Source organism: Tursiops truncatus, chromosome 14 (assembly GCF_011762595.2).
Source record: "Tursiops truncatus isolate mTurTru1 chromosome 14, mTurTru1.mat.Y, whole genome shotgun sequence".
Lineage (NCBI taxonomy): Eukaryota > Metazoa > Chordata > Mammalia > Artiodactyla > Delphinidae > Tursiops > Tursiops truncatus.
In genome coordinates, this window is record NC_047047.1 from 13565528 (window position 1) to 13581113 (window position 15586).

General features: G+C 41.9%; 1 protein-coding gene across 10 annotated transcripts in view; it reads right to left on the minus strand.

The window, feature by feature from the left end:
* Positions 1–15586, minus strand: part of PTCD3 (pentatricopeptide repeat domain 3) — a 35947-nt gene that overhangs the window by 15948 nt on the left and 4413 nt on the right. For 7 of the 10 annotated variants that reach the window (XR_002177739.3, XM_019942210.3, XM_019942209.3 and 4 more), the window contains 10 exons: positions 14040–14085; positions 8823–8891; positions 8221–8325; positions 6538–6661; positions 4587–4702; positions 3988–4058; positions 2790–2877; positions 2122–2182; positions 1790–1875; positions 617–761 (listed from right to left, as the gene is read on the minus strand). Coding sequence is in view for 9 of the 10 variants with exons in the window: in XM_019942210.3 (XP_019797769.2) it covers positions 617–761; positions 1790–1875; positions 2122–2182; positions 2790–2877; positions 3988–4058; positions 4587–4702; positions 6538–6661; positions 8221–8325; positions 8823–8891; positions 14040–14085 (911 nt within the window). In the remaining variant the exon portion in view is untranslated. Of the gene's footprint in view, positions 1–616; positions 762–1789; positions 1876–2121; positions 2183–2789; positions 2878–3987; positions 4059–4586; positions 4703–6537; positions 6662–8220; positions 8326–8822; positions 8892–10670; positions 12241–14039; positions 14086–15586 lie in introns of those variants that run through there. The other 3 variants (XM_019942214.3, XM_073791176.1, XM_073791177.1) reach the window with 2 other exon arrangements.

Genomic DNA, 15586 nt, shown 5'->3' on the forward strand with positions numbered 1-15586 from the left:
GTCAAACACAGCTATACAAAATACAGCTCACTGAGGCACACTGATCTAAAAACATATTAATGTTGGTATTTAAGTAAAAGATACATTTCTGTTCCTCTGAACAAAGACATTTGCTAGCTCATATGATCAATGTAAAGATGGAAAGGTGTCAGAGATTGAATCCCTCTTAGAAAGTCCAGACACGTATTACAGCCAATGCACAATGAGTTTCATTTAAGAAAACTAAAGCATACCAAAGTGAATTGATTCGCAAAACATCCTTCAATAAAGTAATTACTGAAAAATATACAACACACTAGCACACAACTGGGTTCAAATACTTAATTATGCTAGAAAATGTCACGAGTTTAAAACCAGCCAACTGTAGGAGAACAATTCTCCCTAGAATTAAGAAATCCATAAAAAAGTACCTAAAACACTAAAAGAATGTAACTTCCTATAGATGATAAAAGAGTTCCCATCATAATAAATACACGTAATTAAAATGTGCTAGAAAGGAAATTCCCAACATACTATGTAAACAGCAAAAGAGTTTACAGTCTCTTTTTTGCTTGTCTGGACCTGAAACCTCTGGTCAGCACTGTCTTCAGTGAGGGACACCAGGACACATCCTCACCAATTCCAATGGCTTTCATTTCCCGTAAGGTCTGTAAGGCTGGCAATTTTCCAATTGCATGAAATCGTCGGAGACATTTCAGAATAGTATTAAAAGTCTGTAGGTTGGGTTTCACGTTCTGTGCAACCATTTGTTTCAACAGGTCCTAGTTGAATCAAAAGCAGGAAGTATTTTTTATGGCTGGTAGGTAATTTATCCAATAAACTAATGTAACATACTAAAAAAGACTTGGGGTCTCTGCCTATGTTTAAAGTAGATTTATAAATACATCCCCAATTTCAGAACTATCTAGTAACTAGCAGGACGAGTAACTCTGCCCCTTAGAGAAGCCCCTCCATCAGTTACCCTGACAGCATGTGATCAAGGTGTCCAACTGTCTTTAGCGGCCCAGTGAGTTTGAGACTGAAGCAAGAGAGCAGACTAGAATGGATTGCGTTTTTTCCTTTTTTACATGCGCAGTATGGTATAACACGGTTTCTATTCCTGTCACTTCAATCCAGTGATTTCAATCTTTTTAAAAAATTAATTTATTTTATTTTTCACTGTATTGGGTCTTTGTTGCTGCTGTGGGCTTTCTTTAGTTTTGGAAAGCGGGGGCTACTCTTCGTTGCGGTGCACGGGCTTCTCATTGCAGTGGCTTCTCTTGTTGTGGAGCACAGGCTCTAGGCACGCAGGCTTCAGTAGTTGTGGCACGTGGACTCAGTAGTTGTGGCTCAAGGGTTCTAGAGCACAGGCTCAGTAGTTGTGGCGCACGGGCTTAGTTGCTCTGCGGCATGTGGGATCTTCGTGGACCAGGGCTCGAACCTGTGTCCCCTGCATTGGCAGGCAGATTCTTAACCATTGTGCCACCAGGGAAGCCCCTCAATTTTTTAAATCTTAGCTAATAAATTTTTTCAATAAATGTGTCTCATTTTAATGAAAAAACCATTATGAGAAATAAGTGAATAGAGCAACCCAGGTCTTCCTGGATTCGAGCTGTATGCTTGGGTCACATGTCAGATACACCTACGTAAACTACAGGTTGCTGGAAGGGTGTGAACAGGTCACCATGAGCTGAGCGCCCAGCACAGTGACTGCCATGAAGATGCTCAGTGAATGCTGTCTCCAACCCACGTACTCCTAGCAAAGAATATTTTAGGCCTATTAGAAGACAAAGTGAGAGTTCCTCCTTACCAGTATATTATTCCATTTTTCTTCTGATTTCTCATTCGCCACGAATGCTGTTGCTTCTATCAATGAATTGAAGGTGTGCACATCAGCTATAAAAGAAGAAAACTACTTTAACAAAATCTGGGGTTGAAGATTAAAGGCAAAGACACGCGCACATGTCTACAAAACTAGAAAACTATTCTTTTCTCTGGCTCTGGACTCCTGCTTCAATCACCAATACCACAGGAAAAGATTAAGAATGAACAAATGACTGAGGTAAAATCCTGAGATTTTATAGATGCCTGAGAGAAGGAAAGAAGAGGAAGGACAGAGGGGAATTCTCCAAACACACTTACCACGAAGTCTGTTGTTTAATAATTCAGTGTACAAGTTTAATGCCTGCGTAGGAGCTCGGTGCTGGAAAAGGGAAAGTATGAAAATTAAGGATCATAAAATTTGTTCATTTACGAAATATGTGCGTATCGACTGCTCTAGGGTTTGGGAACACAGTAGTAAACAGATATGGTCTCATTCTCAAGAAACGTATCCTCCGTGCAGTGGTTCTCTACTGGGGCAACGCTGCTTCCCAGGAGACACTGAATAATGCTTGGAGACATTTTGGCTGTCACAGCTGGGGCGGGAAGGATGCACCACCGGCATGCAGTGGACAGGAGCGGCTCCTCAATGCCCTTCAAGGCGCTGGACAGCTCCACAAGAGCAGATTATCTGGCCCAACGGTGAACAGTTCTGAGGTTGAGAAGTGCTGATTTAGGGGAAGATAAAGATATATAAAACAGAGTTTCCCTGGTGGCGCAGTGGTTGAGAGTCCACCTGCTGAGGCAGGGGACGCAGGTTCGTGCCCCAGTCCGGGAAGATCCCACATGCCGCGGAGCGGCTGGGCCCGTGAGCCATGGCCGCTAAGCCTGCGCGTCCGGAGCCTGTGCTTCGCAACAGGAGAGGCCGCAACAGTGAGAGTCCCGCATACCGCAAAAAAAAAAAAAAAGATATATAAAACAAACGTTACCTTCACCATTCCTCGGATCATTGTGCAGTAGGAATGTGCATTTTTCTCTGGCATTAGAGCAAAGATTCTCTCAGCATTGTTTTTTGCTCTAGACACAAGAAAGTAAATGTGAACCAGAGGAAACAGGAAAAACCAGTAATAGCCACCAACTTACCATGTTCCAGGCACCGTGCTAAGCATTTTATGTGTATAATTCCAAGTAATTCTTGCCACCCAGAGTGGAAGACATGGTTATCATCATTTTGAAAACAGGAAAAACTGAGGCTCAAAGACCTCAAGTTGTCCAAGGCTTTACAGGCTAAGTGGCAGAACCAGGACTGAAAAGGTGTAATATATACTCAAGGTATTAAACAAAAAGCAAACTGCACAGCAGGGTACATAGTGACGTTTCCCCACCCTCTTTCAATTGGATACAATTCCCCAGAGGCAACCACAGACAAGCGGTGTCTCTGGAATCCTCTGTCCTATTCTAGCCTATCAATGTGCCATGTTATACAAATCACGCTGTACCTTGATTCTCCCTGTTACCAGTATGTCTTGGAAATCAGACAGAACCAGGATTTGGGCCAAAATGGTGCTCCACAGTCAATGCTCTTAACCACTATGAGAAATTATTACTATCTACTGAAAAAAATTAATTTTTGATTCTATTCATTTTATCACTTCAAAAAAGACTTTAGATATTAATGGTAGCTTCCCTTTTTCAGACATCCATATGAAATACCTTTCTTTTATTTAGAGCTTCTACTCAGTTTTAATTCTGAAATGTTAAATGATATTCACCTTTTGTTCGGAAGTGAATACTTCTGTTTGCTGGCCACTAGTCTGAACTTAGAACTATGCTCTAGCATGTGTATTCTAACATAATAAAAAACTGTGAATCTTTTAGAATTAGAGGTATATATTGCAAGATAGGACTACTGACGAAACTACCAAAAGAACCATACCATGAAGGTTGCATGGAGTTAGATGGAAAAAAGAAGTCAGGTGTCAACCTTGTGCTGCTGGTTGGAGGCAAAGATCTAATGAAAAACGGTCCAAAAACATATGAAAACCAACTGAGACATTTATACTGCACACTGAAAACAAACTGCATTTTAGAATATTCCAGGATCGTATCTTCTTCAGGGGCTGATGGGGAACATTCCACGCGCTGTACGGAGCCATAACACAAAGTTCTAATCATGCTGTAACACACCTCCAAGTAACTCCAAGCTGATGACCAGCCTTCTTCTTAGGTTTCTCGTTACTTCCCTCTGTGGCCTCTTCCTGAAATGAACCATCACCAACAGATATAAAACAAAATATGACAATGGAATGCATTCTCTGAAGAAACTTCAGAAAAGCAAAGGAAATACAGATCCAATAGAAGGCAAAAAGGAAACCCAGTGTTTATTAAGAAATATTAATTTCTGAAGTGTAGAGTATGCTCACTCCTCTCTGCCCACCTACGTATGAATTTTTGAGGAGGCTGGAACCAGGGGTTTTTGCCCTCGTCCCTGACACATCATACTATCACTTTAAGTAACAAAAACAAAGGGGCCTGTCCAAACGTTTCTGGTCAAAGGTTTGCTGCATGTGGCAGGCAAGGTCAAAATATTTTTAAGGAGGGAACCAGGGCAAAACAATCGTTAAAATCCGTCTCCTTCTCCACATTTTTGTCCAGGCTATGTACCATGCCCCACCACACCTCAGAACAAATCTCTTCGACCCTAACACATGGCACAAGAACCTGCCTTACTCTGAGGAGGTATAACTACCAAAAGAAACTTTAAAAATCACTGCCAAAGCCATTACCAACTCTTCTGCTTGTTCACGTTGTTGAAAATTATAATTAGTTGAGGGCTCTTGGTTACCATAGTAACATAATAAATCCAAGAGACTGTTAGTTGTTTCCAGAGATACGGTGGTTCCTGTGGGTAGTGAGAAAAAAAGGGAAAGAAACCTTGAAGCACCCAAGAACTAGAGCCTACTAGATGAAAATTCTTCACTTTTCCTATGAGCTGTGGCCTTCCTGGCCACCTATTCAGTCTCAGCCATCACCTTCTTGAGGGATGCGTGTGCACTCCACATCAGCTTAAACACGCGGAGCGATGCAGACAGGACACAATCCCTAACAGTGCCGTGTGACAGAAAAGATAAAACACAAGGTCAAGTTTGACCCTGTGCTCATTTATTTTATGGACTAATATCCCCAGAGAAATTATCTCACGGTTCTAACTATCATCTTCAAACTGAACCCTCTGCAAATGATTGCCACGTCGTCCCCCGGGGCCAGTTCCATTTTTACAAATGCAAGCAGAACTATTCCACTTGGACCCAGGCCCTCACTGAAATACCTGCCTAGAAATACTAGCATAAATGCCTAATTATAGTAGCCTTTAAAAAATTATTGCTCAAAACATTATGTTCCCATCTTGACTCTTATGAAGGGGGAGAAAAGGGAACAGGAAGAAGTATGAAACATAATTTAGTGCTTTAAAAGAAAACTAACTGCATTTGTCTAAAGAAAATATACTGATAATACAAATGCCCATCAGGAAACTTAAAAGCCCAGAAAAGACAGCATGGCAGAGTGGACGTGACACCGGTGATGGAGTGTAACTTGACTGGGTCTTACCATCTCAAAGCTGTGTAACCCTAAAGATTACCTGTAGTCAGTTTCCTTTATAAAATGGCGAGAAGCACACCAACTCATAAGGTGTATAATTCAATGCCTAGCAAAGTGCATGGCACTTATTAGGGGCCTGATAATAAAATTTTGTTTCCTCTCCCAGTATGCTGCCTCATTCCATTACTCTGAATGAGTCGAGTGTTACGGGTTCGACACACTGTCTGTAGTAATGCTTACTGAACATCTGCATGTGCCTACACCACACAGCGTGTAAAACAAAGGAAGACAAGTCTTAGCACTAAGATGTTTATCGTACTCAACCAGCAGGGGGAAAAGCCTCCCTAAATGATAACCTGCATCAGCAATTCATTTGTACACCCGAAGCTTTAACAGGCTACACACCAAAATTCTCAAATCAAACACAGCTTTCTGCAAATGTTTCTTGTTGTGTTTAAGGCTGTATTGAGTGACTCAGTCCAGTTTCTATCTCTTGCACGTTTGGCTGATTTTTCTCCTAAATCACTGAACAGCACTCGGGATTCTAAAACTTAATGCTGCTGCCTTCCATGTTACCATAGGTACATTCTCATGACAGCTTACAAGCCCTGGCACCTGGATCTACACCCCTGGAGGCTCATCCAGATCGAATTCAGAGCCGCAGGACTTGACAGAAGTGACTTTTCCGAGGCCACAGTGCTAACTGGTGCCAGAACCTATCCAAACCTCTGATCCCGCAGCTTAGCGCTCTTTCCTTTTTAAATATTTTTTTGTCTGCTTTATGCCTTCCAAACATACTTAAAGAATATAGGAAATGTGAATAGAGTATGTACACACCTGATGTTAAAAACAGAAGCTAAGGAAGAACGGCTGTATAATTTGTCTGCCTCTGATACAGCACAAGAGGACAAGATACTAACAAAGTTGCAACTCTACCCCACCCACGGTTTTAAAATGATGCTCAAGCAGAACATGAAATATGACTCATTAAACTATAAAAAACACAAACACAGCCACTGAGCAGAGGAAGTAGCATAGCACTTGTAACTTATACTCATAACTTATCTGGATCACATATGTAACTGTGGCTCACTTCCAAGCCCATGTTCCCAGAGAGGCTTCAAATGAATTAGTCACCTGCTTGTAAGAGCTGATCGAACATGTCCACAGAAGCTTTGACTTTTCTGAGCTTGATTCGTTCCTGCAGAGCAGCCTCACTTATATCTTCAATCTGAGGTTCAAAGTACTCAGGCATAAAACACTAGGAAAACAAGATGGCTAAAGTTACTGCAAACAGGGCAACGTCAAAGGTAACTGGGTAGGACAAAATTTTGATCACCAACACACCAAAATAAAACTTCACTGCTCCGATTCATGCTTCATGCGCCAGATACTATTTTTTTTTAACAAGAATACCTCTGTAGGGAATATAACTTATTTCAAAAAACCTCTCCAGTCTCCAAAACAAGATTACTTAGCGATCTCCTAGCTTGGGGCGGAGAATTTAAAAGCACCCAAACATAAATATTTAATCCATATCTGAAGAATCTAATTTCCAACCAAACTTCCCAATTTCAAGGTGAACTTATTTTTCCCTTGCTAAAACCATCCTTCCTACTTTCCTCCCAATCTTGGTTAAAAGTGCCACAGTACACCCAGTTTGCAAAGACAGAAACCTTTCATCCTTGATACTTCTTTTACTCTAAACATTTAGTACTACCAAGGTATGTTGATTCTACCTCACTCACCAATTTACCCAAATATTTATTGAAGGCCTACTACTCGATGCCAGGCACTAAGCTAGACACTGGGGATAAACAGACGGAAGTCATTCTCTACCCTCAAGATGCTCACAATCTAACAGAGAAAGCAAATAAGGAATAATTATGATACAGCGTGAATGATAAATGATGTAAGAGGTCTCAGAGGTATGCGAATGCTGCCCGCCATGGGGGCAGGGGATCCACGGACAGCTTTAAGCAGAAGTGAGCTAAACATAGAAGAGTAACTGTTAAGTCAGAAACTTAACGGGGAAAGGATAGCCAACAAATGATCATTCCACTGCTGCCACTGTCTTAGTTCAGGATTCTAATATTTTTATGGACACAATCACACTGACTACCTAATTTGTCCCCAAGAGTCGCTGCTTGAGCAGCACAAGAGGGTGTGTCTGAGTGTGTGTGTGTGTGCGTGCTTCGGAAAGTAGGGAGATGTGAGAGGGAGCAGTTTTAGACATAAAGAGTCTGAGTTACTATTTCCACTAATAAACTCAGGAGGGCAGAGCCCATGTTTCGCTCACCACTGTATGACACGCTAAGCACAAGGCCTAACACACAGCAGGCCCTGCACACTCCTCATGACTACAGAACAGAGGTAGCTGGAAATACAATCTGGAGTTCAAAGTAGAGATACCTAGGCCAGATATACAAGAATGCCAAATGGAGTATAAGGGTCACTGAAGCAGGAAGATTCTGGACAGAAAAAAGAGAAAGTGACTGAGCATGGAACCCTAAGAAAAAGACACCAAGGCTTAAGGAGTAGATAGAAAAGCTAATGAGGGAAACGAAAAACGAACAGTCACAGAGGTAAAGATCTAAGAGTCTGGTGTCACAGAAACCAAATGGGGAAAATAAAATGGAGAGCAAATACATATAGTTTAATAAAAGTTAGTATTGTAAGCAAAGATAACCATAAACATTAAAAGACTTTTCACCCAAATACTGTAGGCATTCAAATAGCTACTTAAATATGAGCCATAAAAACTTAGTTTAAGTTACAATTACATAGTATTATCTGAAAAGTCCAATTGCCTCTCCTTACCGGTATATGAGGTTCAGCTATGTCTTTCTGAAAATATTTGGGATACGAATTAATAATAAACTTTGCTGCATTCTCCCCAGACTTCTTTGCCAACAAAAATGAATGCTGTATAAAGAAAAAGATTTAGATATAAATTGATATAACCTGTAATTTAAACTCAAGAGATCAAAGTCACACCCTCAGCAAAAATTATTCTGCCCCCCTAAAAAAAAAAAGAGAATACAGTGATACACAGAATCCCAATTAGAAGTTAAACTACATAATTATTACTTATCTACCTCTGCTGAGTGTGACATAATTTCAGGTCACATCTTATATACAGCTTGAGGTATATAAAAGCAATGTGCTTAAACCGAGTGGATTGCTCTATAGTGGGAAAGAGCCCTAAGTACTAAAAACCCAAACCAAATACCCTCTCCACAGGCAACCTCTAAAACTTTTTAATAAAAGTAGTAAAAGATTCAGAAAATCTACCAATTTATCTATCAGCATCTATAAACTTTTCAAAAGTTTTTACAACTAAGCTAAGTTATACATGTACTCTTGTACCCAAACCAACAAGATAAAACATAATACTAGAAAAGTTTCATAAAAATACTCACAGATTCCATAGAGGATGTTGGTATGAGATAAGGATCATCTTGAAATGCGTAAGGGGCAGCTGTAGCATCCTGTGGAGAAGACACAGAAGTCTCTTTAGCTAGATTTTTATTAAGAGGACCTTGCGGGTTTTGGTGATGACTACAAACTCTGTAAAGTAAGTTTAAACTATACATGTATCACAGAAGCAGAAATATGCATGTTTGCAGACACTAATACCTACACTGCACCCGTGGCTCTGTAGAGTTGTTTGTAATTATGCACAACTTAAAGCAAACAATGGCTCAAACCCCCATGACTGTTTTTTAATTGAAGGCTGCTATCACCAGGGACAATTGCTGTTTTAAACTGAAGGTCAAGAGCTTCTGAATTAACTAGCCTGGGCACCAGCTTCCTGCACTAAGGTTTCCTGCAAATGGAGGAGAGTAGTTACTGGGCCCTCTCTGGAGGCAGGAACAGCAGCTTCTCCCGCGTCCTGTTGCCCAAGGTTCTATACTTCCAGGTAGAACCCTGAGCAAAATTAACTCTCCGGCACCACTAGAGGCTCACTTAGAACAGCCCTCAAGTTACTTCTTCTGGCCTTCTCCTATCCCTTGGAGCCCCCTTCCCTGGGCCTTCTGGCAACTTTGTTCCACAGGAAAAACTCAGCTTGCATCCTGAATCTCTTCTGTCCCCTTGATGCCTCGTCTTACTGACCTGGATTCTCCAGGGGAGAGCCTCCCTGCGGCTCTCACAGGAAGGACGCTCATACCTAGGGCGCGGAGGCAGTACTCTTTGGGGTCCTCGCTTCCTGATGCCTGATGCTGTATTCCCTTTATACTCATTTGAGGCTCCTTTCATCTGGTTATACCACTCTCTACCAACATGTGGTGGGTATGTAATGGCAACGCAGAGGAAGCAGTTCTAGGGCAGTTGCCCTGGACTATTACTCCCCGATTACCAACTGTTGCTTGGCTCTGTCCTGTCCACCATCCTCATCAAATACCTGTTTGGGGCCCCTAGTTCTGTGACATGCTGGACTTCCCTTACTAGACTTACTCTTCCTATTTGTTTCCTACATTTTCCTCCCTCAATGATTTCCAAGCCCTTCATGGTTTCTGAGAAACAACTTCTCTACTCTGGGCCTGTAGCTCAGATGCCTCACACTAAATTTATCCTCAACTGAACTTCCCTGACAGAGCTCCTTCTCCCTCCTATCTTCTCTGTCTCAGTGAATGGTACCAAGCACTCTGCAAGCCAAGCCAAAGATCCTCTCCTACTACTTCCACTCAACTAACCTGTCACCAGCTGTGGTCAACTCGAGCTCCTTAACATCCCCTACCTACTCCACCGTCCCTTATCCCCACTGCCACTGCCTTAGTTCAGTACCTTCCTTATTGATTCATTCCATATTTACTGAGCACCTCGAATGTGCCAGGCATTATTCTAGCTACCAAGGAGACAATAAAATCTTATCCCCCATAGAGCTCACAATTTAGTAGGGAAAAAAAAATCTCCAGACAACAAAAATAAATAAAACATATAGTAATTTTAAAGGCAATAACTGCTATGAGAAAGAAAGAAAGGAAGGGAGGGAGGCAGGGAAAACGAACTATCAGAGAAAAGAACCATACATTTATTTATTAATTCTTTTTTTTTTTTTTTTTTTTTGTGGTACGCGGGCCTCTCACTGTTGCGGCCTCTTCCATTGCGGAGCACAGGCTCCGGACGCGCAGGCTCAGCGGCCATGGCTCACGGGTCCAGCCGCTCCGCAGCATGAACCCGCGTCCCCTGCATCGGCAGGCGGACTCTCAACCACTGCGCCACCAAGAAAGCCCTAATTCTTTTTTTAAATTAATTAATTTATTTACTTTTGGCTGTGCTGGGTCTTCGTTGCTGCGCACAGGCTTTTCTCTAGTTGTGGCGAGCAGGGGCTACTCTTAGTTGTGGTGCACGGGCCTCTCATTGCTGTGGCTTCTCTTGCTGTGGAGCACAGACTCTAGGCGCATGGGCTTCAGTAGTTGTGGCACACGGGCTCAGTAGTTGTGGCTTGCAGGCTCTAGAGCGCAGGCTCAGTAGCTGTGGCACACGGGCTTACCTGCTCTACGGCATGTGGGATCTTCCCGGACCAGGGCTCGAACCCATGTCCCCTGCATTGTCAGGTGGATTCTTAACCACTGTGCCACCAGGGAAGTCCCCGAAACATACAATTTTAAATGGTGTGGTTGAGGAAGGCCTCAATGAAAAGGCTTAAAGAGATGAAGGAGGAAATTATGTGGATATCTCAGGGGAAAATACTCCAGGCAGAATAAACAGCAAACATTAAAGCCCTGAGGCAGACCCAGGCCTACTAAGAAACTGAGAATTAGCCAGGAGGCCACGCAGAGCAGAGCCATCAAGGAAGACGGTAGGAGATGTGGCAGCGGGGGTGGTGGATGGACACGCAAGGCCTCAGATGCCCTCGGATGGGCTTCAGCTTTTATCTGAATTATGACAAATGAGAAGCCATTTTATGATAAATGAGAAGACAAATGAATTCTGAGTAGAAGAGGGATGTGATTCAACATTGTAGCAGGTCACTACGGCTGCTTAACTGAGAACAGTCTGTAGGGGCAGAGGAGGTGAAGAGGACAGAGACTGTTGTGATTAATCCAAGATGGTAAGAGATGATGGTGGCCTGGATGACCAAGGTGATCACGGTGATGACAAGCGCTCAGGATTTGGATGCTGTGCAGGAAGAAAAGTTACCAGGCTTGAAATTGCTATTCTTAGAAAGGCCTGCTTACAAGGCCTGGTGGGCATCTGGGAACTTGGATTTTGGAGGGTTCCCACCATTCCCAGTACTGATCTAAACTGTACTATGTGGTTTATGCTAAACTCCTGCTTTCCTTCTGGGAGTGTGGGATTCTGGTATGTGCCAGACATAGACTCTGGGCACTGAGTCTGTAAAGAGCTTTCCTGGTAGACTTTCCCACGTGTTGTCAACTCTGCTGGAGGAATTACGTGAGTCCTTTGTGACTGCACTGGGAAAACACTCTTGGAAGCTTTCTCCTGGTCTCCTTTGGACTTTACCCCACGTGCCTTCTTCTTTTACTGATTTTGCTTTGTGTCCTTTCATTGTAATAAAACATAGCTGTAGGACCATATGCTGAGTCCTGTGAATCCTCCTAGCAAACCACTGAACCTTGGCGTGGTCTTTGGGACTCCGTACACAAATATTTTGATGGAAGAAACAGGATTTACTGAAGTGCAGCACATGAAAAAGAGGAGCAACTAGAAGCATGGAGCTGCCATTAATGATATGGCGAAGAATGTGTGAGTTTTAGAGAGAAAGGGGCTGGGCTTTGGACATGTTAAGATCATTATTATACATTTGAGAGAAAAGGTTTCTCGTATCCACATTGCTGTCTTTCCTAAATTTTTTTTTTTTCCTTTTTGCGGTACGCGGGCCTCTCACCGCTGTGGCCACTCCTGTTGCAGAGCACAGGCTCTGGACGCGCAGGCTCAGCGGCCACGGCTCACGGGCGCAGCCGCTCCGCGGCATGTGGGATCTTCCCGGACTGGGGCACGAACCTGTGTCCCCTGCATCGGCAGGCGGACTCTCAACCACTGTGCCACCAGGGAATCCCCCTAAAATTTGAATGATTATGTCACACCACTGCTTAAAGTCTTTCAGTGGACTTGAATAAAAATCAGAAGACCCTAGCATAGCATTCATGCTCTTGCCTCACCTCTCATTGCTCTACCCCACAAATTCTTGCTTCCCCCATACAACCTACTCATTCTATGCCTTTGTGCCTCTGCTCCTGGTGCTGCCTCTGCTAGGAATGCTCTTCCCACTATCCTGGCTTCTCATCCTCCAAGCATCGATCCGATACCAGCTCTTCTGAAGTCCTTTCCCAGTCTGGGTTATGCACCCTCTCCTCAGGGCTCCTTCAGCCTCCCTCTCTAGAAACCATGCAAGGACTCTGTCTTAATTCCACAACCAGCACAGCGCCTGGTAAGCACAGTTAAGGGCAGAATGTGTGGTTACTGAATGAATGAATGACTATCCCTTGGATCTTAAGTGCCCAAACAGACAAGTCAGACAACTCCACACATAATTCTGTAACGTCTTTGACCTGAAAGAGCCCTGGGCCATTCTCATTAAAAAACTGAGAACAGTCTCAGAGGCCTATTTCAAGAGTTTACATTTCAGGTGCCTATTTATGGATAAGTGAGCTGGAAATCTCAATGTCTTGCTAGTGTGGAGATGCAGTATTTAAAAACCCGTCCTCAGATACTGCTAGGGTCTATCAGTGCATATTTGGCCTGACAGCCTGTAAGTTTAGCATCTACAATAGAAGAAAAATTCTGGAAATCTGTGATAACGGTCTCAGGGAGGGTCAGAATCCACACAGACATTGCAGCAAAAAGAAAGGACTTAATTACTTTAGACATTTCCCCCACAGCTGAAACTGAAAGTACAGTTTGGAGCTAATGAAAAATACAATCAATCAGAAAGTTCCATTTCTAAGGCATTAACCAGGGTTTCAGTTTATCTATCAAGACTACAGACTCTATTCTTGAACTGTCAAGAGAGCAAATTATTCACAAATAAATCACCAAGATAGCTGGAGCAATAAGGAAATAGCTAGCACTTACCGAGCATGTCCTTTGTGTTAGGCACTGTCCAAAACCCTTTCACGTGTACTAACTTATTTAATTCTCACCCAAACCTCAAGGTTTGGTGCTATAATTAAATCCCCATTTTATAGATAAGGAAACAGAAGCATCAAGAGAAAAGGTCACTTTGTGATAACGATGAAACAAAACATTTGGCTCCAGGACCCAGATTCTTAATCACTGAATTACTTCCAGCATGGTGGGTACACTGTTCTCAAAGTTGGTCTACAGATCACTTGCATTAGAGTATCACACCCAAACCATTCCCCAGGAACATGCATTTCAACAAGCTCTTCAGGAGGTTAAGTTTAAAAATCACTGGCATAGTATAAAAACACTGAATTTGGAGAAAAAAGACATGGTACTAAGTCAGGGTTTTAATATCCTAAGTAGCCCTGGGCCAATCGCTTTAAAAGCTTTAGTTTTCTCATTTGTCACATGAAGGGACTGAACTAGATATTTCTAATAAGAAACTCTCTAGATCTACAACAGTTTAATTGTGAATCATGCAGAGATATGAACATAACAGTTATTATTAGCTGAGTTAGATACAAAAACCTAAAATTCCTACTTACCCTGTGTACCGTGGATGCAAGTGCCTGAAGAACAGCCACTTTATCCCTAAGAATGAGAATCACAAGTTAACCCTCTGAGGGCTTTTCACACTCACAAAGCGAACAAGTGATCCTACTCTCAGAATGGACTGGCCAACAACAAAGTTCAGGTCTCAAGTAAAGCCAGTTCTGATCTCTCAAGATCACTAGAATAATAAGTTAGAAAATGAGAAAACTGTTTAGTTCTCTTGCCCAAAGGTGGTTAGTACACGTTCCATGCTACACTCTCTGGCCTGGTCCCTATAACCATCACCCAGGGCTAGCAATTTTCACCCTCATCTCATCAAACTGTCTAACCTGAATCTTTCCTCCTCCTACCCATTTTCCTATGCATTCTTACTGTAGCTTTCTGTAATATTCTTGCCTTTATTATCCAAACTGGTGGCTCTTAATTCAGCTGTATATAAGAATAAATCACAAGCCGCGCTCTGGACTGCTGAATCAGGACCCCCAGGTTCTATGGAGAACTGTCACATTCATTCTTACTGAATTCCCAGATGATTCAAGTTTGGAACCTCTCAACTATATAACCTTTATAAGAAGTTCAGGCCAGCCACCCACTATGACTATGGGTAGAGACATTCACTAACTACTGAAAAGAGGTTTCACTGGAATAATTGACAAACAAAATAATTTGGTTTCAAATGTATTTTTACTTGTGTTAGATTTTGTGTTTCATTTCAAAAAGGGAAATAAGAATAAACTTAATAAACCAAATGTATTTTTTAAATAAAGTTTAAACATACACTCATAATTTAAGTCATTTGAAAAAAAAGAAAACACGTAGGAAATTTTATACTATGTCAAGACTAATTCCCTGACATACACAACATCTACTGGATTTTCTAAAATCACACTTACGTAATTTCAGTGAGAGAAAGATATTCTTTCATCTCTCAGTATTCCCTAACTAAATGCTACGTTAGCATATTTAAGTCGTATCAAGTGAGTACATCTTTACAACATATTGAACAAATGTAAGTGAAAAAATTATGAACATTCAGATCACTCACTAAAAATAACCTCAATGAATACATTATACTTAAAAAAAAAAAAACTAGACTATTATATCCGGTGTCATTTTGCGACCCCCTCCTCCTCTACTGTAAGTTTGGTGTTTATAATTCCAGAACTTTAAAGGGTACTTTTACACACATACCACCATAAAACTAAATCGAAAACATATACCGTCATTCTGGATACGTGCTTCCATAAGTTTGACTGTATTATCCATGCTTCGATGTGTAAATCTACTTAATTCCTTAAATGTTATATAGTATGATAACTGCTTTTTATTATCCCCTTACATATGGGCATTTGGGCTATTTCAATTTCTTATTATTCCCAAGTTGTAAAGAACACTGTCATCCATGTCTCTCTGGGCATATTTGCAGGGGTTCCTCCAGAATGGTTAACCGATAAGGTGTGCACATTTTAGGTCGTGCCCACTTTCCCTTCAAAGTGTTGTTCCAACTGACTGCCCAAGCAACAACCGTATCTGAGCAACC